The following is a 26,333-nucleotide window of genomic DNA, read 5'->3' as shown; positions in this document are numbered from 1 at the left end:
ATGCAGCTTTTTTCGTATCCTCTCCTAAACTCTTTCCTGTTCTGGTTTTCCTCTTCCATCAGAGCCCGGCGGCTCTGTGAGTCACTCTGAGCGCACCAAAGTAAATAAGAGTCATAATTCATTAATCTGGGAAAGTGAACGCCTCAGCAACTCTGAAACATAGATAATTAACCTGATAACAAATTAGTGCCTCCTTGCATATTTTATGTCCTGAGAATGGAGTAATGAAGTGTATTATTATGATTCCATTTTTTTCCCCTGCCTATTAGGGTCCTCGAACATATTTAGCATTTTTCATGCTCTGCTAAGATATGCGTCTCTTGAACGGTGAAATTACTGGGTAGGAGGGAAAGCGGATCAGCTGCACTATGAAACTCTCTCTCTCTCTCCCTTCACTGACTTATAGGAATGAATTCAGCTCACAGCCTCAGCTTAACTGCTTTAGAAAACAGACAACTTTACAGAGGTGAGCGGTGTACTTTGTGGATTTTTGTCCCTTTGGGAGCAGCTGGCAGAGTGACATCAAAGCGGTAACCCATTTGTTTGTTAGCAGCTAATTACATCAAACAACCGCGCAGCTCGGCTTTAAGAAACACAATCCATTCCTGGCGTCTCCGCATTTAGAAACTTCTTTGAGACGAGCTTCCGAATTCATGATGAGATGCTCGACGCAAAGCGGGGCGACCATCTCAACCTCGTGCACATCAAGGACATGTCTGACAGCGAGGCAGCACACGAAAGGACACGCGTTGACAGGGAGGGACACGTGCGGTGGGATGGCTCATTGTAGAGACACTGACAGGCTTGTTCAGAGATACAGAGAAAGCAGCTTTCATGTGATGACAGATACACAGGAAGTCTAATGAGTGTGATAGTGATATTTCACAGACTGACCTTCTTCTGCCCTGTTTTAAAACTTCCATCTTGTTGTACTTGGCTGTCACTATTTATCTTTTAGAGAAAGTGTTGCTGCGATTGCTTCCTTTTTATTATGGCTGGCACAACTGTCTGTGGATTGGTCCACAACTTTTTATCCAGAACTAAATACCTTAACAGCCATTGGATAGATTCATTATTAAATATGATGCGAGTATGTTGAGTTATTCTCCTGCTGTATCGTGAAGCGTACACGTGTTGTCATGTCCTTTGGATGGTTGGGCAACAGTTAGAGGAGAAATATGTTAAATCAAGCGGACGACAAGGAATGAGTGGCGACGAAGGCCGACTGTGGCGTCGCCTCACGACGCCTTTGTCTCGTTCTAAAAGGTGCACTTGAACACACCGCAAAGATTACAGCACGAACGAGAGGAAATAACTCTCCATGCCAGCAGGCGGCGGTAGTCTGTTGTCATGATACGAGAAGACCACCAAGAGTCCTGCGTCTGACCCGCTGATATAAACAACTGAATGTTACAGCACAGTCTGGATGTTAAAGGTCCTGTATTATGCCCTTTCTGGGGTTCATATATCTAATTTATGTGTCTACTCAATTCACAATCGCTAATGTTCGAAATGTTGTCTTGTGATGTCACAACACCATTTTTCAACTGGGGGGGGGGGGCGCGAGGGACCGAGTGTTTCATGCGGCTATTGCTACAGCTAACAAGAGGAGGTAGGAGACGCGGCATTTCCGTGGTCTTTGAATTTTTGCATAAAGATGTGCTTAAACATGCACAAGACACCTGAGAACAAAAAGAAGAAAACAGGAGCTTTATCATTGAACCTGCTCAACATGTAAGCATGCACAGTGAGTGTTTTAAGCATGATAAAATGCTGCCTGAATACAGAGTACTACCATAATGAGTGTGTCGGCTGTCCTGTTGGCTAGCAGTAAGATGCTTCACATGTATTTATATCTCAGTGTTGGCTGTGTTAGCTCTAATCTGCTCCTTGTTCTGAGGCACGCAGCTTGAATAACGGGAGAGGATGCAGGTCCTCGTTTGATCCGACGACTCTCCGCCTAATGTCCTGCAAACCTGCATGACAGGAGACTTTTTAAGGGCGGCTGTAATGCTGCGTAATCTGAGGCAGATTATCAAATCCCATTTTGGCATCTCTGAAAATACAAGAAATTAGAAAGATTTCCCGACCAACATCGATGTATTTCAGTGCAAACACTATCAGGCCGTGAGTCAACAATAACATCTCCAAGTAAACCATACATTAACAATTATTCATAATTACGCCATTGTTGTGCAAAGCCCGCTATTCAGTAATGAGTGAAATTAATTACCCATTCAGCGCTGAGCTTCTGATGCCTAAGATCCAAAGAGTAACATGATTTATAGTTAACTAGAAAGCGTTCAAAGAGCTGTGTACCTTAATCATGGAGGGAATGAAGACTAATGGACGATGTGACAACATTAAAGACAGACAGGCGAGTGAGCAAAGTGATGTATCTGTGAATAACCCCAAAATGAAGGGACTTATTGGCACATGTGGTGGCTTTTTTTATGGTTTAATCTCATTGATCTTCATTATTGCACTCCTCTTTTCAACTAAATGGCATTAATTAGCATGATTAATACACCTTATTTACCATTTCAAAGCTTTTAAAGATGTGCAAACCTAAAAAAAAAAAATCCCATCGCAAGAAGCTTTAAAAAACGGAGCCAGTTGAGCTATTGAGTTTATTCTGTTGTTTCCTGAACCAGAGTTTATAGGTTACCTGTGTTTTGTGTTAACATGTGTATCGCTGTCATGTTCCCGCAGTCTGTCGGTAACCACGTTGTGCTACCTTTCTTTTGTCCCCGACAGTTGTCTGTCTGGCGAGGTCCAGAGGGACACACACTTTCACACAAACAGACAAAAACACACCGTGTCCCCATGCTCCTTCTAAAGATGGGTTTCCATGGTGAAGCTGGATGAGAACGCATTAGCGGGCATTGTTTGGGTATGCATGTGTGTGTGTATCTGTTTTGTGTGTGTGTGTGTGTGTGTGTGTGTGTGTGTGTGTGTGTGTGTGACAGCTCACCCAGACATTGTTTCCAGTGGAGACCTCGCCTCAGCCTCAGCGTAGGATATTAGAGCGATATTGAATTGAATTTACAGATCCAAAGCTGCTCGCAGGCCCCGCTGTCATAAGACGTGCATTAAAGATTCATTCACACTGTGGCACTGCCTACACACACACACACACACACACACACAAACACACATATACAGTAGGCCTCCACACACACACCTACAAAGACACTCGTGTACACACACAAGTTCCCACCACCTCCCTGAAGTTGTGCGGCGCAGGGTGGGGCTGGCTTTGTTTACTGAAGAAGGAACCGTAATGGTGTTGACGGGGAGTTTGTTGTTCTTTGTTACTTGTCTAGCTTAAGCTATCTCCAGAGCCACAATGAGGATTTGTCGCCCCGGTTGTGAGACATTGAGCTATTCATATGCATGACAGTCAGCCCTCACTGGCTTCTAAATTTGGGCGAAGCCAATGTTGGAAGAAAAATAAAAGGAGAGAGAGAGAGAGAGAGAGGGAGGGAGAGAGAGAGAGAGAGAGAGAGAGAGAGAGAGAGGGAGGGAGAGAGAGAGAGAAAGCGATAGGGGGAATATGAAATTCCAATAAGGTTTTTTTTTTTTTACTTTTCTAAGAAAAGAAATTCAGGGAAGGGGAATTATGTGCAAGCCTTTTACCGAGACAAAAGTTGACAAGTAAGTGGAATTAGAGCTGCAGTGCGTGTGTGCATGTACTGGATGGATGCATGCATGTGTCTCTAAGTGGATGCGGTTCGGCATGTATAGGTTTTGACAGCACAGCATGTGTCCTCTCCACCTCTGAGTTATAGTCATAAGACAGGTCGAGTGTTGTGCTCACTTAATGCAGTTAGAGTTCTTTATCTGTTCAGTGTGTTTGGGTGAACTTGAGCACTCAGGTGATTCAAGTGAAATCTATTAATTTCAGTTTAAAGTGAAAACTCTGGCCTATAGTTGCAGAATCCATTAGGTCATGTTAAGTAGTCAAAACAGACAATGGATCACGTCTGCAGTCGCAGGGTTTAAATGTGTGACACTGGAATAGTCTGTCTTAACAGTAGAAAGTGGGATAATCCCTTTCTACACATCGACACCGCAGTGTGCTGAAGTTCAGCAAAGGCTTTCACAACACAAGAGATTATCAACACAAAAACTGCTGACGTCGATGTCCCACATTTTGGGGTTGTGTGTATTTCAAGAAGTCGTGTGGAGCTGCTAAACGATTTGCAAATGTGTCAATAGATGCACAGATGTGTACACAGATCTACAGATGTGCACACTTGAGCCTCTGTTGGTAGAGTCAGTTGTTGGTCGAAGATTTGATCCCCAGCTCCTGCAGCCACATGTCCGATGTGTCCTTGGGCAAATCACCTGTTGCTCCCGCTGCTTGTGAATGTGCATGAATAAGTTATTAATGATGGAGAGTTTAAAAAGCTGCCTCTGTGTAGCTGTCACACTTTGACTCGCCAGGAGTCAAGCTCAAATCCTTTCACCATACCCACAAAATCTAAACTCTAGATCGGTCGACTGCAGATGGACCTTTCGATCCATTTACTCATTTGTGGATCAATTCAAATAAGCAAATAATTATTCATGTAACACCGTGCCACAAGGATAGAAACTGAACTCTAGATGCTAAATTTTGATGGTTAGATCCTGAATTAGTCACTGAACATGTTTCACATCATTTTTAACACGGTGCAATCTCAAAAATAAAACTATCTTGAGATCCCACAATTTAAAATGTAAAGAAGTGTTTGGTTTTTTTAAGTCCAAAGATGGATGTAAGGATTCATCTTATCCTCTGCTTCACTCTGTCCAGTGTGCATGGATTGATCCATACAATATAAAAGCATAGATGATGATATGCTTGCTTTGCAAATGTTCCTGTACGACATAAAGCAGGTGTTCAGCTGCCTCCTGTCTGTGTCGTCTGTATTCAGATCAAAGTAAACATTTGTAAACAGCCCCTGGTATCCAATCATCACGCTGTCAATCCTCTGTTCCTTCTCCACCAGCTGAAGTCTGCCCGGTAACCCGCAGGTACCAGCCTGCCAGCTGCTAAACCTTTGGCTCCCGCAGGGAAGAGCGACATCCAATCCACACACGCACACACTCGTCCCTTTTCCCACCGCGTCGCTCTCTTCTCTGGACGTCCGCTCATCCTGTTTGAAATATAGATAAGCTGTCAGCGGCCCGTCTCCAGCTGTCTGACGCAGCGCCTGGCACACGGTTAGACCATGTCAGCAGACGTGACCCGGGGCAGGGTCACCTTCGGCTCGGCAGCAGTCAGCTGGACCAGAACACGGTTTAAACTGCACACGCTGGCATGGATTTAATATTATAATCAAGTATTTAATGCTTCAGGATCAATCTAATGTGAAGTGATGACCCACATATACACATAAGGACAGATTCAGTTTATAAAATTGACAGTGGTGAGCCGTGTAAGTTGTTTGCATTGATGTGATGGATGTGCATTTATATGCCTGACAGCAATAAAACATATTCTTAATAAATAGAAACACTCCACTGCTCCTCCTCATAATAAAACCATGAATGTGAGGAACTTTCCATTTTATTGACCTTTTTTTTTTACCCCTTAGGACAAAGTGGTTCATCTTATTTTCTCCTGTACACCCAAAGCTAAAATTTTATGACCAGATAAAAATCTCATTCTGCGTTCTTTAAACTCAAATGTGTCTGAACTCTTCTTACACCAAGCGTGTGGCAGCGGTTACAGGCGTTTGTTACTGATGGCATGCAGGTCACAAGACGCCATCGCTGTTGACTTGAGTCTGTTCTACAACCTGTTAAAACTCCTCAGTGGCTCTTTAAATATTTCATATTCACAAACGATTTAGTGCAAATCTTCCGTTTAATGTAAGCCAATGTTTAATGTTGAACTAAAGTCAAACCTGAAATGTGTGAGAGCAGTTAACTTCTGCACAGAATAAATCCCCTCATTGATTCAAAAGCTGTATTTTGTTATGCCTTGTCAGTTCCTCAGGCCGAATTCAAAGATAAGAGGGGCTACCTAAATAACAGGTTTTTAACACTGCTGTGGCTCAGAGAGGCTGGGGTGCATTTAAGGACAAAGATGAATCACATCGGAGCCTAATCTCTGATTATAGTTCAAGCTCACAGTTTGGACAACCTGCTCGTTCACTCGTCATCACCATCCATCCTCAGGCAGACTCGAATCAAATCCTTCATGCCACGTCTTTGTTTTTAAAATACAACTTATTACTTAAATGACCTAAAAATCTGAATAAAAAATATGTTAAAGTATAAGTTTAGAATATGAAGTGTAATTTGAAAAAGGGACAGCAGACAGTAAGGAGGCATTTCATCAACTTCAAACAAGTTGGCCGAGGCGGAGTCAAGTCCAAGACTTTCTTTTAGAAAGTGGTCTCCAGTGATGATGTGGAAAAATCTGTGGTGGTCTTAATGGCCCAGTCTGAGACCGGGACAAAACCGGGTCAAAACTGCTTTTGATTCCGAGACCAAACAGGGACCTTCAAGGCCTCCAAGACCGAGTCTGAGTGCTACAACACCAGTTAAAGGTGAAAGAAAATGTCGGCCATGAAGGAGTCTTGCACCTGAAAGATCAGCGTCGAGCCAGTGACATTCAGAAACATGGCTCACCTGACAAACAGACTCAGAATCAGGAATACTTCATTAATCCCGGGGGGGGGGGGAGATATAGGAGTTAATAAAAACATTATAATTTGAATACAAAGATATCGGTATTGGCCGTGTTTTTGCACATTAACGTTTATGTTCTCTGCTGTTCGCTTGTTGAAAACACTGGGTGCTAGAAATCGATGTTCGACAGCAGGTTTGTGAACATGTCCATGACTATTAGAAAAAAAAAACTGACTTGATATGTGCACACAAAGATCGCACTCACATTCAAACTCCCACAAACCAGAAAACGACTACAAATTCAACACTTGAAGTTTCAGTGTCTGTGTCAGCGTCGTCTCTGCACACCGGGTGTCTGTTGTTGATCCTCTCCTCTGACATTTGGGTGCTGATTTCAACTGTTGCACGTCACCGGGTGTCACATGCTGTCACTCAAGCCATCTCACTCTCTCTCTCCGTTTTTTTATGTCTCCCAGTCCCTGTGCTGTCACTCTCTGTTTTTAGTGTGACTGTATTAGCATGCCTTGCGCCGCGACCTTGAGTGTGTGAGTCAAGGGGGGGCTGCAGAGCGATTTTACTGAGGGTGCACTGTGGTTTTTGCAAGTGTAAACAAGTTATTCTCAGGCGGCCTGGCGGCTGCTCAGCTCAGCTCTCTGTCAATAGGCGCGAGATAATGTTTACTCGTGCAAGCAACCGGTGCCTTCCCCCGATGGACTCCACGCCCCAAGCAACCAACTCCTTCTCATCCACTCCAAACGTTCCGCCTCTTTCTCTCCGCTCTGCTCGGCGTCTGTGTGAATTATCAATACAGAGACGCTGAACCCCTCCAGAGCAACCAGACTGAAACTCTGCGTCGTCCTCACCTGAGTGATCCGTCACCTGCTCGCAGGGACCCGCCGGTGGGCTTTGGTGTCTTTCATTATCACGGAGGCTGATGTTTAATTAAAGAAATGGATTCCAAATTCAATTGAAAATCACAAAAATGTAGACAACATGACAAACTTGAATCATATCACCTGACAGATTAGAATAAAGGACACTGGACATCAGGTCACTCTTACAAGGCAGATCGACCGTGAAAATTTCACAGGGATGGACAAAGGTGCACAACTTAGTTTGATTTAACTGATGCTAACACATGATGGAAATTGTCATTAAAGGGCTAACACAAAATTAGCATTGTAATCTCTCTTGTAATTTTCAGAAACATGGGTCGTTTCTGAAGTTTTTTCGCATCCCAACAGTGAACTGCAACACTGAGTTTGTGTCATTGGCCTCAATGATCAGAAAATCAGGGAAGCTTGCATGAAAAAAAAAAGCCCATTTTGAGATATTGCTTTTTCTTGTAGCTATTAGATTAGATTAGCTACTGTCCATGTTGTAAGTTTTTTTGTCTCATCTTTTTTGAATGAGAAAGGTAGGGCGTCTCTGAAAACAGCCTGTCGTGTCAACAAGGTCAATGAGAGGGAGAGGCTTTGCACTGGAGGAAGAAGAAGAAGCGACGTGATGGAGGAGAGGAGGAAGAGAAAGGACAAAACGATTGAATGGGGTGAACAATGACAACGTCTGTATTTGAGAGAGAGCCAGTAGATGTCTGCGAGATGTCTTCAATTGAGCGTGCATGGCTCCTAAATGGGTTTCCAGGGAGGGGGAAATAAAAGAGCCCGTCATCCCTCCACATCTATCGCTCCCTCTGTCTCGCTGGCTCTTTCTTCCTTCTTCTCTCTCCATTTTTTCCACAGGCTCTCCAGCCGCCTCTCATCCCTCCATTATTAGGGCCCAGTAATGAAATGTGGAGTGTCTCGTATTGGTGCCTGGGCCCCTGCAAACTGTATTAGTGTGTAAATGGTGTGGGAGTAATGAGAAAGCACTCAGGCTAGCTGAGAAGACCGGACCTTTCGGCGTGCATTGTGTTCCTGTGTGTGCGCCCGCTTGTAATGTGCATGTGCATCAAATGAATAACAAGAGACGTCGGGTGGAGAGGGACCCCTGCTCACGGGGGTCAGCGTTGTGTTTCTGTCTCGTATGCCAATCCTGAGATTGTTAGCCCCCAAACAGAAGAGGGGCTTAGAAAAATCTATTTGGTCAGCGGCACACAATCTCACCAGTGGCCTGAAGCATCAACGTCCATGTCTTTATGTGGCTCACTTAATTCAAGTCTTTTTAAGGTGAATTACGCAGGCTTAGCAAAAGGATTTATGCTCTAATGCCTCCCGGACACACTTCATTAAATCAGTGGCGAGGTTTTGCCATCGCTAAAATCTCTCCATCCTTTTTTTTTTTTTTTTTTTTAAAGCAGTCCTGATTCCCTGAATCCATCAGCTCCTGCTTTCACCTTCCTTCCCAGCAGTAATTAGCCTCTGTTTAGTGCTCTGTGATGAAAACCAGCAGGGCTCTGCAGGGTCCTGAAAACCTCCTGATGTAGCGCATAATGCCTCCCCTTCTTTTTGTAACATCCCAGAAGGGGAATACCTGCTCCCGTCTTTAACACTGTCTTCCTGCATAATGTATAAGTGCACATTGCTCATACAAATGGCCCACACCACTGGCTGTGTAATAAAGGCTTGTGTGTGACTGTGGCTGAGTGATATCATTCCATTTCCTCTGGCCTGCAGGGCCTAAAGCAGCAGCAGCAGCAGAGACAAGACGGACACGCTCCATCCGGTAAATACTCTGTTTCACGGCTGGGGTTTTTTTTATCCCTTCTCTCTGCAGATGTCATGCCAAAATCGGTGGAAAGTGTCTTCATCTTCCAGGAGGGGAGCGAGGGCGAGCCGAACGTGGCCGCCACAACATTCGACGCCATCGTGGTGGAGCAGTGGACCGTCATAGATGTGAGTGTCGCAGCTTATGGAACTGCTGTGTAGGTGGATGTTGCATCGTTTCTCAACACATGCACATCACATTTACGCGACCTAAAAACACATTTAAAAGGATTAAAGGCACATCTGTGGCTTTGATTCATCAATCTCAGTTTATCAACTTCAAGTGGGCTTTATGATAGATGAGACGATGAGCTACATGTAATAAAGACAGATTCCTATTCAAGGATTCTTTCTATATCAGGCTGTTGCACATCTTAAGATTTACACACGCTGCCAAACTTTTAATGCCATGAGAGGGGCGAAGTAACACCGTCTATGTAAGGATGATGAATACCTGTGCAGCAGCATCGTTTTGTCTAATCACGGACCTGCAATCAACAGCATGGTTCCTTATCTGTACCAAGTGTCTGACGATCACGAACCAGTTCATTTGCAAATAACTCCAATCTGTGTGCATGTTTTTTTTTTATTGCTGCCATTTGATGAATATTAAATGGCAAACTTAAACACCCATTTAAGCACATACAAAACAATTTGAGGGTTTTGCAAAAGATGCTTTTTTTGCACAATGGAATGAATCAGAATAAGATATTCTTCTATAATAACTGCAGAGCAACGCATACCATTAGAAACAGTTTAAACCCGAGCTGTTCTCTCTCATTATATTAGACGTGATTGCACAAACATTTGCCATCTTGTGATTTGGCTAGTTAGATAAAACATTGATATATGAGCGGTGAAACATCCGGAACACATGCTGCTTACAGAGCACAATAACTCACAGGAAAAAAAAATACACATCTCAACCTATGATTGAGCTTTTGTAACGAGGCCCACACGATGCTCTGTTGCTCATTCCACAAATGCACGATCCTTGTTGTAAAGGTGACTGTGAAGGAGATTAAGGAAAGTTTATTGGAGAGGGTGATATAAGTTACTTTATGTTTATTCTGTCTTACAACAACATTCACACACTGTATGATACTCCTTTCACCATAAACAATCGCTCAAATTATATCTATTCTTTGGATTTATTGAAGTACCGTATCTCGGGTCTAGGTCCTCCAAGTCTGTTTGTAGGGCTCTAAGAAGGGGGGTCAAGTTCAGACTATAGTCAAGCTTTCCACCCGTAGCTGAGCAGTCTTTAACAATCAAACCAGCACAAGTTTTATACCTCAAAGTCCACCACCATCTTTCTTTAAATGCATGATTATGACTTCATGTCACAAAGTGGCACCACCAGTCGGGTCCGCCTCGCCATGTCCCAGCATGCTTTGTACAGCAAAGTGGCTGCTTGCAATGCACAATGAATAGTGGTGAATGTTCAATGTCATCAGGTTGCATGCACCAGTGAAGGCTTGTGTCAGATTGTATTTTGGTTGCACCAGTATGAAGAAAAGATTGCTTTTTGTTATTATCCTGGTATTCAACAACATATTTAATCTGCATTGTCCAGCCGTGTTGAAACCACAAATCCTCTTTGCCATTCTGGTCTTTTTAGCATTGAAATCAGTTCAGGCACAGTGCCCTTCTTCCCCCCTCTTCACTCTCCAGCCAACCTTTCTCCCCCCCCCCAACAGCCCTGAAGGCAAATCTGGCAGATCTCAATTTATGGGACATGTGTCGTGGTCGCTTGTCTTATCAGGAGCAAACAAGCTCTTATCTGCCAAACGATTAGCTTCTCTGCTCGCCACCAGTTCCAAGTTGGAAATTGATTTCTGTCGAGAATTGAAGGGTTTGCAACCATTTCATTGCCTTTCATCTGTATGTGTGTGCGTGTTTGAGCGTGTATACAGTGTTTGAGCGTGCAGCTGTTTGTGCGTGTGTTTAGGTCTGCTAAGTGTATATGGATAAGTAGAGTTTTGTGTGTCTGGATGTGTTTGCCGATGTTATCTCTGTAATTGAATTTAGACTTTTTGCTGCCTGTGGTTGTCCAAGTGTGAAAGGAGACTTTTGTCCCCACAAATGGCGCTCTGAGATTGTCCGGCGCAGAACTGATGGCCACATGTGCCAATAAAAAAAAATAAAAAAAAGAGTCTTTGCAGTGGTGTGGCCGCTGCAGTCCAGCCGCCGTTCCTCTGAGATGAATGGTAACACTGTTACAGCTTAATGGGTTTCAAGGCTTCCCCAGAAACAGTAGCAGAGACCAGCTAGCATCAAACCCTCAGTCTGTGTTCAGGAGATCCAATCAACTCCTCCAGGGGGACTTTATCGAAAACTGCCCATCCAACAAAGGCCTCACGTCACCCTCATTCATTGTGATAAGCCTTTTAAAATTGATATGCAAAGTGTCTGCAACATCTTGTTATTGTTATTCTCCTGGGATAATTACCATGAAGAATGAGGCAGGGTATTGATTGCAGGTGTTTATTATCATTTTCAAAGTATACATCTTCCTTTCAGCTGTTTTTTTTTTCTTCTTCTTCTTCTTTGAATTTGTCATCTTTTTCTTTCCCTCTAAAGGCTTTACATAGTTATTAATCAAAACCTGTGACAGGTAGTAGAGGACAACACACTGTTATCTCTGAGAGCGAGCAATCACTTCTATTGTCCTCAAGTGGGAGTGAATTATCCTGGGAGACAGTGTCAGATCTTTACTCAAAAAAAATAATTCTAGCTTATCAGAGGATTTGCAAAATTGTCAAAACAAAAGTATCAAACCTCCAGCTGGCTCTGGACAAAGGCAAAACCATCTTCTCCTTTCGTGTCAGAATGGATCCAGCTTGATTACGACGCAAAAACTTTCCTCATTTAATCTTGACTTTTCAGTTGGTCATCCATTATGTGGACAACACGGTGAGACAATGAGGACTGGGTACCATTCACATTTCAACCAGTACAGACTCCTGAACCTGGGACTGGGTCGCAGAGCTTCAGCTCCTGCTGTAGTGTAAAGTGTAAAAAGCATGCAGTGTGATCTGGCAGTGCACTCATCACGTTTGGTTGTACGAGCTTCAAAAAAGACAACATCCAAACTAAAAATGAATAATTTATACTTTATTAATCCCACGAGGGGAAATACAGTTTATTGAGCATGAACACACACACAGGCTGAGATACACACTCATGCACAAACAGGATCCTGGTGACATGCATTAATGGAGAGGTCTCAGAGTGAGGGGGCTGCCCACAGCGAGCGCTCCAGAGCAGTTTTGGGGTTCGGTGCCTTGCTCTTGGGCACCTCGGCAGTGCTCAGGAAGTGGACTGGCACCTCTCCAGCTACCAGAAACAATTTGCAGACTTGGTCCGTGCCGGGACTTGAACCGGTTCAAGTCCAACCCAAGTCCCTACAGACTGAGCTACTGCCATACAAATAATCCATCCAAATAAAAAAAATAAAAAAGAAGCTTGCTGATGTGTTGCAGGAGAAGAAACTGTGAGCTCATACTGTACATTTTAAAGGCTACAAGTAGTGTGACTTGGTAAAAACTGGACTTCAGGAACTTCCTGGATCAACAGATTGTACATTTCAGTTGCTCTCAGTGTGAAGCTGCGTCACATATAGGGTGGTTTGTCTTCATGTCAGTGCTGTGAGCTTAAAAGACCAATGTGATGATAAAAATTATTTTATTCACTTCAGCTCAGTGTTTTGTCACTTTAACTGAAGTTAAGGATTGCATCATTCCTCGAATGCACTTCAAAAGAACCAACAACCTACGATGAGCGTGTTTGACAGTGAGGAGGAGACGAGAATACAAATGACACGGACGGGCTTCAGCGTCAAACTGAAGAATTACAGTCACTTCATGTGTTTCTGCACGTCATTTTTTATGCCTTATTCTAAAATAAATCAGTTTAATTGAGATTGCTTTAGCTGTGCGTGTGATCAAAGAAAAGTATTGAAGAACAATAATAAAAAAGAAAGTGACAACGTGAAGAGAAAAAACTCACAGGTCAAAATATTCTGACTTCAAAACGAATCAGAGAGGAGTTACAGAAGAAAAACAAGCAACAAAAATAAATGTCAAACTGACAAACTAGGATGCAAGTTTCTGTGGGAAAGTGTTTCTACTAAATGGGAACACAGCCTGGAGGAACACAACAAAATGGATAAAATGACAAGCAGGGGAAATGTGCTTACGTGCAGGGTGTTGAGCGCGGAGACGGCTGCACGTATTCTGCATAAAAATGTCATCAGCGCTAAAGAGATGATACACAGGTTTTTTGTTTTTTTTTCAAGCTTAATCCTAAAAAGAAGAAACGGCACAGATGATTATAAATACATCACAGCTGCAGAACATGACAGATATTCCTCCTGAGCAAAATGAGCTGAAAAGAAAGCAGATGGATGACGTGGAGGATCCACATGGAGGGCTCCAAACGAAACACCGATCGATACAGAAAACTACTTTAGATGTACTAAAGCAGGAGCAATGCCCGAACAAAACCTTGTCCTCCTGCAGACCTCAGCCAGAGCTGGCCTCAGTACGTTTTCAACAAGCAGAAGATTGTATTTATAAAGAGGGACAAAGTGCATTAGCAGGACGGTGCAGCGTTTCCCTCTTTCCAGATAAAACAGAGAAGGAGCACGGAGACACAACAACATTCATGTGTGTGTGTTTTATTAAAAGATGAACTGATATTCACCTCAGCCAGCACGGCTCGGCTCACGTCTACCAGGACTCTGATGTTTCTTAGAAGCTCCTGACTCTTGTTCGAACCCTCCTCAAATGATGTTTTCTGCACCATTATCCACTCCAGCTCCGTCTCACCCCAGCAGTGGTTCCATTATGACGAATGCACATCGGCTGGAGAGCCGTACTTGAGTTTCACGATAATACCAACATTTAAAAAAAAAAAAACCCACATCCAACATGTACCTGCTAAAAGGAAATGTTGTTGGTATAGTTGTGGAACGTCCCGGCTCCGGTTTGAGTATTTCTTCTGATGTGGAGCCTCACAGAACACAAACGGAAAGAGATGAACCTCAAGCTGAAAGTTTTGGAAAGTGCAACTAATGTGATGGAGAGAGATATTTCTTCTAAACGATGAAGCTCATTATTTTTCAGGGCAAATCGTAAATAAATCAGTGAATGCCGACATATAAATTCAATTAAACCAAGGACTGCAAGAAAGGACGTGCTGAGGGTTTTAGAGAGAGAGCCAGGGGCCAACATATCAATGAAGTCACAGCTCGTCTTGTAGGTGCAGGACAGAAGATATGAGCTCTCACTTGCACAAAGGTCACAAAAAAATGTTCATTCATTAAATTCATCTGTGCTTGTGTTGATATTGTGATTCATATAAAGTCAAATATTCTCATGACAGCATCTTATTGCAGACTCTGTGACCTTCTCCGCTACTTTTTGGCTTTTATTCACGTCATGTGTTTCCATTTACGTCACCCTCGTAAAGACAGGCGAGATGCATAACTATGTTGTTTTTTTTACGGATTTTGTTTTTTTCATATTGTGCCATTATTGGAGAGACAGGACAGTGGATAGAGCCTGAAGGACCTCAGCCATTTTGAACTGCAACGTGAGGCCATTGAGCCTCAGGTGGGCGCTGTAGATGCACTCAACCGAAGGTCAAATTACTTCTGTAAAAAACAGTTCAGGTCCAAAACAAGAAATAAAGCAGAGTATTTCCAAACAACAATCATTTTAATAGGAATAATTACAGTTTTGAATTTGAAGCTTACAAAATGTTGTTTTTTTTCTTTCCTGTTTATTTTTATTCCCAACCGATAATAAAATATCTGATCTTTTTTTTTAACACAAAAAACGCACTAAATAAAACATCACTGGAAATAAAACAAGACTTTAATCTTCCCAACCTGCAACACCGGGTATCACTCCTCTGTAATACGAGAAAAAGAAAAAAAAGAATACCAATATTAGTGATAGAAAAAAAATCTAATCCTAATTACTACTTTGATTTACTCGTCTTTGTAGTATCCGGTAGAGTTTGAAGTTTGGCTAAATACATTAATACTGGATCCCAGATGCTGTGAAATGTGCTCCTATAGACCCTCTCAGTGAATATTTAATCTTTTCCAATTGTATGAAGTGCAATAAGTCACTCAGGCACACTGACGCCTCGATGACTTCCAGTGCGTTCAATAACATCTTAACATCTTCCCCTCAGTGTGTACAAAAATGATTTTAAGCTCAACTGATTCATTCCTTTCCAACTGTATATTGAAGGAGCATCTGAAGGTTGAATATAAGGAGCTGGATATTCTTTATGAAGAGTTACAGATTTCTTAGAGTGTTTAATCTCTGTGCATAGTCTTTATTTCCCTGCAGGAAGCTTCTCTGCGATCACAGCGTGATTGTGGGTAAATAGAAACATTCTCTAAACCTTCAAGCTCTTCTGCAGTGTGTCGATGTCACCGGCTGGCTCTGCTCCTTCATCTCGACATCTCATAAACCTCAGAGTTTAGAAGAAAGCGCGTGCTACTGCAGGAAGGCACCTTTGAAAGTTAATATCTCCTGAGTTCAAATGTAAGAAATGGCAGTCCAAAGTCAAAGGGAGTGAAAGGAGCTTAGCAGCGCTGACATTGTTGTCACTCATTCTCAGAATTCACTCACATCCGCAGCTTTGAAGAGCAGCACATCACAATCTTCAGACTGAAAAAAAGGGGGATTAAAGCCCGACATCACGTCGGTGCTGCAGCGAGGAAACTTTGAAGACATACTTTAAAGACAAATAAAGGGAACCTCCTTCACAGATGAACAAAGGATGTAGATTTGCCCCCCCCCCCCCCTCCAATAACGCCATGTGCATTATTTACAGTGTATGATTTGTTTTTAGTTCCCTGCTGATGTGGGCATGCCGCAGCCTGCGTGCTGTGCAGAGAGCGGGTGGTAGACGTAAATCTCCTGTCTGTGATATCTCTATCCTCCGTGGCATATAGGTGAGAGAGAAGGTGACCTAGATAGCAGGAGAGTAATTTGCACCGTCCCTCTGTGTGTGAGAGACGGCGCCCGCTCTGTCAGGCGAAGATTGCCCGACAGACCCGAGCGTTTCTGTTTACAAGGGAGCAGTTGTTGATCAGGTGTAAGAAAGAAAAATATGTATATATAGAAAATATATAAAAACAGAACTTTTTGTAGTTTATCAGAAATGGTCAAGGAACACCAGAAAGTAAAGTTAATGAAAGTTACACTGCAAACATGCAATATACATCTTTATAAGGGAAATATTACCCCATAATGCTGTTTTCTTTTTCAATCAAGGTGTCACAATTTTTTCAGGATATACTGCATTTGCGGTTTCTTATGCCTTTTTTTAGCGATAGGACACTGGATAGAGTCAGAAACCAGAGAGAGAGAGGGGGGGGGGGAATGACACGAAGGACAGCAGCCACAGCTCGGACTTGAACCCACCTAGGGGGTACCCAAGGCCCGAAGGCTTTATATGTGTGTGTGTTGGTGCATCCTCTAGGCCAGATTTTGCTCACCTTTGCTGCTGCTGGTTAACGCTGATTGGTGTGCAGCAGCAGAAAAAAACAATCAACCAATCGGAGGAGAGAACCCGTCATCTCACACCTGAAGAAGCTTCTCAAAATGTTCTTCTGCAGCCTGTTTTAAAAACGGCCATTTCAACATTGCTTTGCATTTCTTCACTCTTCTGTATGGGCTTTATAGTTTAAGACCTGACTTACCATTTGGTTACAAAAAAACAGTCATAGCTGCCCCTTTTCTGCAGAACCAGGTCTTTAACTTGAATATTTAAAGTACTTTTTGCTGGTAATATTTCTCTTATCTACAGTAGAATGAAGACAGGACTTTAACTTTACGGAGGTTTTTCTTTCCTATCTTCAGACTGTGATGTCAATGTGTGGCTTAATACAGGAATCAGTCCAGGGGGACATCAGAGACAAACTTGTGATGAAGTAATGAGCAAAGATCTGAGTCAGACTTGAGATAACCATGTCATAGAAAATGTCTTGTCTTTGTCGTCCGTGCCCCTCTTTTCCTAAAGTAGGTTGTGGTTAAAAGTTAACCTAAAAAAACATCGACAGTGCGATGAAGCTAACTAGCCGCTAATTCACCAAAGCAGCAACAAGAGAGACAGGAAGTAAGTCTGCAGCTCCCCTGTCAGAAATCAGCTCTGGGCCCTTTTTCTTGTCTTTTTTAAATAAAATGATTAGTGCTGCTGCTGAACAGATGATTGTCTGATGATTTCACTCTGAAACCTGCAGTTGAACCGTCATCATTTCAATCACCACTCTCTGAAAGTTTTTTTTTTTTCCTCCTTGCAGAAGTAGGAGATAAAAGCCGTCCCTGACAGCACGGGAGGAACATCTGCGCACACGGGCTGATGCTTTGTTTTCCTGACTACCTCATCATGTTTTATCAGGCTGCATACTTTAGTCTGAGTCACGGGCAGGTTAATGCCTCATAAAAAATTAAAGTTTGGATGCACTTTGGATGTCTTCTGTTAAGTTGTATTATTGTTGCAGCATTTGCAGTTTTTAAGCAAGCAAAAGGTCCCCAGATGGTGCGTAGGTGTGCTTTGGGAGGGCCTCGCTGTATATGCCATAATGCAGTTAGTGATATTTTTAGATCCTGTGAAACAATTAAAAAGCTCCAGAAAAGATGTATTGTCCCCCCTTTGACTATAAGTCCAGTTTTTCAAGGCAAACGTGAACTTTCAGTCTAAACTTCTCAGCATTAAAGGGATACTTCACCCATTTACATGAAGCTTTGTATCATTAGAAACATGGTAGTAGTGTTGAATGGTTGTGAGTCCAGCCCTCCTTTTTCCCTGAGACGAGAAAAATATGTTTTTCTTTGCCTGGAAGTTTTCTTCATGTGATGCAATATGACGCTTTTTGCATGAAGAAAACTTCCAGGCAAAGAAAAACATATTTTTCTCGTCTCCATCTCCTTCCATTTTGCAAAACTGAAGCCAAAACACCACTGGGACATCATGTGGAGCCAAGACATTAAAGGAATAGACCCCCGTCTTTTACTGCTCACCACATTACAATTAACCAAAAAAACAGATTACAAAGATCCGTCGGGTCGATACAGTCCACATCAGGCCTATTCAGCCAGCGGCACAGGGGCCAACTCCGGCCCACGGATCAGATCTTATTACAGTTAAAAAATGTGAATGACTGTCACAGTAGAGTGTTAAAAAAAAAAAACAGCAACTCACTCCCGTTTAATAGAACATCTTTGATCCTGCACACTGTTCTGCTGTGATGGATGGTCCTTAGCTTTCTGAAAATGTGGCTCCCTGAACAATACAGTTGGTCTACTTCCTGGTTCTGTTATGTAAAAGTGAAATGACTCTTAGTGATTCTTGCCAATCCTCCATTTCTCTGCTAATCCGGTTTTAAAAAAACGCTGCAGGATTTGTCATCAGCGCTGACGTTACCGCCACACTTGAACAAAATCAAACTTTACTTCTCATGAAACGTGAACATGTGGACATAAATCAGCACGATAACAACTTAATATGAAGACACAAAACATGTTTGAAGACATGTATTTGGCTTGTTTTGCCACATGTCTAGCTGTTCACACAGACAGGGTCTGGACCGCAGCTCGTCAGCAGATTGAGCTGTAAATGTTTTAGCTTCACTTCTCTCTCGCTCTCGTGTTGTCCATACCTCATACAGTCACAGTGCCCAACCGAGATTTGTTCAAATGTTAGGAACAGAACTGATCAAATGTTACAGCGAGGTGAAAATGAAAAGAATATCAATTTTCTTCTCCCTGGTTGCAGCACAATTAAAAGCATAGATATCAATGATTGTTAAATGTTTCATTGCTTAAGGACCAATCACATTTAGAAAAGGTTATTGCAGTGCTTTGGTGGATGCTGCAATTTCTGTTGCTGTGACAACAGAACGGCCAAGCGAGCCTATCAGGAACAGAAGCCCCCTTTTTTTTTGTTAAAGGTATTTGCTTCATCATTACTAGACTGTGTCTGCCAACCTGTTGACCCTATGGTCTGCTAAATAACAGCCATATCCAGAGCTGGTGCAAAAGGGAATCATGGTTTGTTGTGCCTACATTGCAGAGTCGGTAAAGGTGGTTTAACTTGGATTTAACCTGCAGCTGCACTCTCCTCTGCTATGGGTCTGTAAACCTACTTTGTTTTGGGTCCATAGGTTCCCAAATGCGAGGTAATATATATGGAAATGCATGGTTTCTGAAAAATACAGTGTGGAGGTTCAGCTTATTGCCTCCGCTGTTGTTATTTTTTGCGAGCATTATCAGCCTGGAGAAGTGATGGTGAAAGTGTCTGACATATTCTCCTCTTCCTATGGAGTTGCCCTTTAAAAAGCTAGCAGGACGCAGTTGCTAGAGGTGGGGAAAAAAAAGGTGTTTAACCACCTCGATCAAGAGATGATCTGAGGAATAAAAAATGGATTTAATTTAAAGTGGCTTTGACCGAGGTGGTTAAACCTAAGCTCCTCTCTCCTCTTACCCGGAGGTCCTTCTTTATAGTCACAGAGATAACATCGAAGACGAAGATGGCGCTGTGATTGCATTGTTTTTTCGGGCTCTCAGGTTGGTGCTGGAGTGCTGATGCAGCACGGTGGCCCCTGCATAATAAGTCATGGAGAGAAGGGGGGGTGGGGGTAGACTCTTGGGACTGTGATTAACTCTCACTACCTCCAAAGAACAGCAAGCCATTACAGAAAAATTATTTCTCAATTTACTTTCCGGGCAAGCTTTAAAAGAGAGCCTCTTTCTGGGAGTGGTTCCAACATAAACCCCCCGAAAAATGTAGATGCACCGCTCCTCGTAGGAACTCCGAAAGTAATGCTTACGTAAATAATGTCTGGAGATGTGTCTTCTTTTCTAACGATTAGCTCTTTGCAACCAAGAACTTGATATGTGACTGCTTTCGGTGTGTTTGTGCATGTCGTGTCGTCCTGGTCAATAAGAGTCTGTGGAAGAAAAATGAGGCGATGTGCGCTGGAGTGGCTTTAAGTGTTTTGTCTCATCGTCTGTCTCATGGCAGAGAATGAACACTGCATGCTGATCAGTCTCCCGGAAATGCTCCCACTCTTTGTTCTCTCTGTTTGGCTAACAAAGAGGACAGTTTTCTGAGAGTTAGCGGTGCTCAAAAGTGCTGCACTGCAAAGCCGTAAACATATTACTTGTACAATATTTGTTGTACTAGCAGTGATAGTAGCAGATGCAGTTGTACTAAATGCAAACCTTGTAGTACTTGGTATGAAAGGGATAAAGGTTAGTGAGTGGGTCTTAACAGAATGAATCATCCAAGCATGAAGATACAAAGTGTCTGCCTGTTAGACTCCTTTAGCCTTTTTAAGGAGCAATCTGTAAGATATCTGCTGAATGAAATGATGACGCTCTCCTCCTCTGTGATCATGAAGGAAACATGCTGTGAAACATACTTCAGTTTCTGCTCCTGATTTGCTCTGGTCTGGATTTGATTGGACCAGAGAAGGTAGGCGGGGCTTTGAAGGCCGTTTTGGACGCCCCTGGGTTTGCCAGATATGAGAGCAGTTATCAGGTGAACAGGTGTTGCAGCGATGGAAGCGGGCAGTGGAACTGCTTCAGATAGAAGTGATTGTACCCGAGCTAAAAAGCCTCTGCATGTTTCTAATAAGCTCCAGCAGCAGAAAGCTGCTCAAACTAGGATCAATGTTGGAGATGCTTTTGAAACATGGAGAGAGGTTAGAACGCAGAAAGCTTTACAGACCCATGCAGAGCTGGCTAAACACTGAAGCTACAGTGTCCACCACATGCAGAGCTGGCTAAACACTGAAGCTACAGTGTCCACCACATGATGACCTGCGTGAGCGTCCACTCTAGAGAGGAGGGGGGGAGACAGCTCTATGTAACGTTTTAATTTAGACTGCAGTACCTATTTTAAACACTAGGGGGTCCGAGTTACCATTGGCAGCTCCGAAACAGAATAAAAAGGCCTCAAAAATAAACTGTGCTGTCATCATTAAACTGCACACAGCTTAACCCTTCTGTTCATCTGCTGCTCTGTGATATCGATGCTCGACAATGTCTCCACATGAAGACGTTGCCCTGGCGTAGCTTTAATTAGAGAGGACTTTCACACTTGCTGGCGCGGTGACGGCTAATGTGGCGTGTGTAGGTGTGATGTATTCTCAACTCTCTGTTTCATACAGTTGATCAGAGAGCTATGAATAGACAGAAAGTTCTCAGGCTGTACTTTGTTCATGTTCAGTGCCTTTTTTTTTTTTTCTCATTCCAATACCCACAATGCAACAGTGAGTCTCAAATTTATGCAGAAGAGGAAACGGTCTGTATAGTCTTGCTTCATTTTTGTCTAATAAATGATTTTTATTTTGCATAGACCATAACGTTCGGTATCATTCTGGAGAATTGAGCTCTGTGGGTGTGTTCATTTTTGTGTGTGCGTGCCAAAGCACACGTTGAGGTGGGTACGAACAATCTGACAGGCACACGCTGTGGTTTTGCATTTTTGCGGCAGGTGTCTGACACGGAAAGCCACAAGCACACTTCCTCTCCAAACGTTGGCATGTGTGTGTGTGTGTGTTCTGAATGTACATGATATAATCAAAGGGTTTCAGTATGAATCACACACAGGCAGTTATTCCTCATCGCTCAAAATATCCACTTAAATGTTCGAATTGTAATATTTTAATGTGTCTTTGAGACAAAGCGACTGTGGCTGGTGTCATGGTATCAAAATAGCCCTAATAGCATTAAAATGTTTACCTGGAAGTGAGTGGTTTCACACGAGCAGTCAGTCTATTTGCTCAAGGACTTACAGTGCTGACACGTACTTGTCAGGAATAGACACGGTTGCCATGTTGACTCATGGCAACCAGGGAGTTTCTGTAGCAGTTGATTTATGTCTCTTTTTTTATTCTCTCCTGTGTGCACTTTTCTTTATAGACGGCACACACACATTTTATCAAAGCCATCATATCTGAGAGGGATTTTTTTTTTTTTTTTAATACCAGGATTTAAGTTCCTAAGTAATGCTGACAGCGCTTGATTGCATCTCAGACTGCGATGCTCCACAGCTGTAATCATACATTGAAATGCTGCAGAAAATGCATGCAAACCGTCCACCGTGCTGTGCAGCGTGTTCAGGGAGAGCGAGGTGGGGATTATGTGCAGGTTTTAAGGTCGTTCTGGATGATTACAAGTCGTCTAATGGACATCTTGTTGTCTCCACAGGGCCTGCAGGTGAAGGCTGATTATGTTCCTCTGCTGCAGTCCCTGGCTACATTTGGATGGAGACTCACCTGTGTGCTGCCAACTCCTGTAATCAAGACTAACAGGTAATGACTTTCATCTGCGTTATTCATGATGCATTCAGTGATCTGTGACCTCTAACGACATCTGTTGGGAATCAGGAGAACTGCAGCTGCGAGCGGTTTGCATTACTTTTTAAACAATAATCAAGCACCTGCAGTCACTCATGTAGCGGGATAAAATTTGATGTTACAGACTGTTTTATTGTAGATCGGGGTCAAATGAAAAACTGTGTTTTCGCAATAAAGCATGACAAGTTGCAGGGTGGAATACCTTTCATAGGCACAAACAATATTTTGTACCTTAAAAAGCTTTTTATTCATCTGTCACCAAGCATAATTATTGAAGGGTCACATCTTTCTTTTTCAGAGTTTCAGAATAGAATAGATCTTTATTGTCATTGCTTGTCAGTAGCAGCACCTGCAGACAGACAGGCACCTTAATTAAAAGCATAAAAACAGTTGTTGAAAACACGGAAATCTAAAATAAAAGCTCTAAAATGGAAAATGGAAATAGTGCAAAGCAGCTGTCAGGTTAAACACTCAGTAAACAGCAGGGCAGAAAGTCCTGGCGCTGTGGTTCATTGTTTGAATGGGACTGGTGGTGCAGCATGCAGCAGCGAGTGTCTGTGGTCTTTCTTAGTGTCAGGGGGGAGTTGAGGATCTCTATACTTCTGCTTCTTTGGCTTTTGTATTGATCAAACGTAAGATCCTCTGATCCTTTATTTAAAGCCCCTGTGAGGAGTCTTTTCTTTCACTGGTTGTGAAAGTGACTGACATTAATAGTGCTGCTTCTTAATGACCTACGAAAGCAAAAGAGACCGACCGACTTTTGCTTTATTCTAATATTTGATGCCTGCAACCTCTTCCACGAGGTGTCAGATAAGACGAATGACAGCATGCTGAAGGAAAAGATGTTTTTTGACACATCTGACTGTTACACCCATACACCCCCAAACATACTTCCTGTACATCCTCTAGAGGGCGTGGTCTCACACAGACCTGTAGATGTCTGTCCCTGTGCACAGGCGAGGTAACATGATAAATGTTTATTGTTGCCAACCAAATCACACAATCTTCCCTGAATAAATTCCACCTCGTCTTCTTCTTCATTACACCGCTCTACCCTTCCCACATGGTTTCGGGTTGTACTGCAGTGTTTGGTGAACATTTGGTTGGTACCTGTAATTTTCCTGAAAACATGCAGAGACACGTACGAATACAAAGCAGAGAACATCTTAAATGAAGATTATAAGAAAGACAGATGCTAGAAGAGTAGGATGGTGAGCGAACAGTCCTTAATTAATGCACAAGAAACTCTACTTACTATTTGAGTGAATATACTGTTTTATAGCTGAACGCTGCTTCTGAATCATTTAAAAAGCCAACTTTTAGTCCGACTCTGTATCCGTGTCGTATTCTCTTTCCCCCAAATAGAAGTTCTCTTCATGGAAATAAAAGTGGAAATTGAAATTTCAGCTGTGTTTTAATTTATTCAAGAGGAGGAAACACTCAGGAAAGTTCAGAAATGTGAATCTGAAAACTGGGCCCTGATTGAAAAGTTATTGTAAAAACTGGAAATCCAAAGATGTTGTTAACTCATGTGAAGAAAATCCCTCTGTAGAAGGCAGAGACGCAGTTTGAATTCATGTATACCTTTTCTGTTCAAGTTATTGTTAAAAGAATCATGACAGCCTTTGAAACATATTGACCTCAATCTGCTTCAATTTGTGCTGAGCTCTGAGCCGAGCAGCTGTGGAAAATCTCTTTGCAGAAATGTAACGGCTGCTCTGCTAAGCCTGTGCTGATTCATCACTCATCGCTGCTGTATGAGTGTACATCCGCTTATGGTCAAAGGCCCGGCTTGTTTTTCAGTCACACTGAGGAGCCTCACCTCTTACACACAATTTATACTTCAATATGTTGGACCGGTGAAATATTTTACTCTAGTATGGATGAGCGTCTCTTCAAACTGGTCGAACCTTTGATTCTCGTTTGTTGAAGCTAGTATGCTAACAGCTAGTTTGTTTAGAAGTGAATTAAAAACGTGAAATTTACAAATTAAAAATTAGTGAACTGCATCAGTTGAAAGAGTTCACACTTTGGGGTCTCTGACCTTTTCTGTAATCAGCCTGCAGATTGTTGCTTCACTCTCAGGCAGCTGTCTCTCCGTCTGTCTTACTATATATCTGAAGTTGAATAATTGGACTGTGAACAATGCAGAACACTGCAAATGATGTCTTGTCTGAAACTTGTGGAGCAGCATCAGCCTGACATCTCTCCATTAATGCATGTCCGCACATCCTGTGTGTGCATGTGTGTGATTCAGGATGAAGTCTCAAAAATGGAGTGTAAAAACTAGAATTTCCACACCAGAAAAAAAAAATAGCTGCTGGCTCCACCCTAGTGCTGCCCGATCATTTCGATTGACATTGAAATCACGATTATTCTGCATCACGTGCATCAATCCAACGTAAACAAGCTTAACATGTCAACATTGTGAACAAATGACAAAAACGACGGCTTGCAGCACAGCATGTTTCATCTGGATCATCTCGTATTCATGATCATTGGAAGCCAACCGTACGTATATATTTGCATGGAAGACTTGTGTAGATTCTCATTTTTCACTGCAATCTTCACACATCAATGTGCATTGAAAGGGTTTTTACTGCCCAGCCTTCCTGAGGTGTCGTGGGACTAATTGGGGGAAACGCAGGAGGGGAGCGAGGTTCCCCACTTTCTGCCCATCAGCTGAGTTTTGTGGGAACAGAAGTGGCCACGTGGTTGGGTAGGTGGTATCACTGTTTACCTTGAGCTTGCATGTACGTATGGGACCTGAGCCTGTTGAAGAAGGTGACAATGCTGTTTTGGTTACGATGGCGAATAATTGCCATCGGGTAGGTTATGAAACGTCATCAGTAAGGATACGTAGAAGCATGACTGCAGAAAAGGGTGTCTTCATATAACGCTCATCTTTAAATTAGAGCACAAGTAGATTGTGTTTATCAAAACGATCGGTACGTGTTAGTGTTCCTGCTGCCCTTAAACTACCACATTAAGATTCCCTCTGCAGTAAAAGCAATTTCAGAAGCTTATTTTCAAAGTTCTGATGGGTTATTCATGCCAGTGAACAGTAAAGTAAAAAGAAAAGTGCGTGAACCGTTAAAACCTCAGGCTGAGGTCGAATCACAACTTCTGCTTCACTTTAAGAAATATTTGACCAAAGATCGAGGTCTTTGGTTGCCTTCAGCTCCAGAGTCTTTGCAGTCTCTCCAGACTGGAGGAAAAACGACAGCAACTAAATGAAATGTGTGAAACTATTCTCTAATACAATGACGTTATGTGTTCTGCCCTGCTGATAAAGTGTGCATTTGCTATTTTCCATCAGTACGCTGACAGACTGTTTGCTCTGCCCCCGCCTCAGTTGTTCATGTTAGCTGCTCTCTCACGGCATAGATTAATTACCTCTCTATTTTCATCATTTGTTTTTTTTGTTTTTTTCCCTACCACCCTCCCTCTCCCCCTCTGTTTCAAAATGCCACAACACAACAGCACAACATGGCTAATTAATCAGAGTCGGCCTAGATACAGTGTAGGACGCAGCTCATTTCTCCCCCTGCCTCGAAAACATTTTGCCCGGCAAATATTATGGTTGATGATCCATTTCAGATGAGCAC

The 26,333-nt window shown here is 42.7% G+C and overlaps 1 protein-coding gene across 3 annotated transcripts in view; it reads left to right on the top strand.

Moving 5' to 3' along the window:
* Positions 1-26,333, top strand: part of rftn1b (raftlin, lipid raft linker 1b) — a 112,026-nt gene that overhangs the window by 79,891 nt on the left and 5,802 nt on the right. For all 3 annotated transcript variants that reach the window (XM_079344203.1, XM_079344205.1, XM_079344204.1), the window contains exons 7-8: positions 9,343-9,461; positions 22,577-22,680. In XM_079344203.1, coding sequence (XP_079200329.1) covers positions 9,343-9,461; positions 22,577-22,680 — 223 coding nt within the window. The remainder of the gene's footprint in view (positions 1-9,342; positions 9,462-22,576; positions 22,681-26,333) is intronic.

This window comes from Symphodus melops (assembly GCF_947650265.1).
Source record: "Symphodus melops genome assembly, chromosome: 5".
Taxonomy (NCBI): Eukaryota; Metazoa; Chordata; class Actinopteri; order Labriformes; family Labridae; genus Symphodus; species Symphodus melops.
This window is presented reverse-complemented; position numbering and strand designations above follow the sequence as displayed.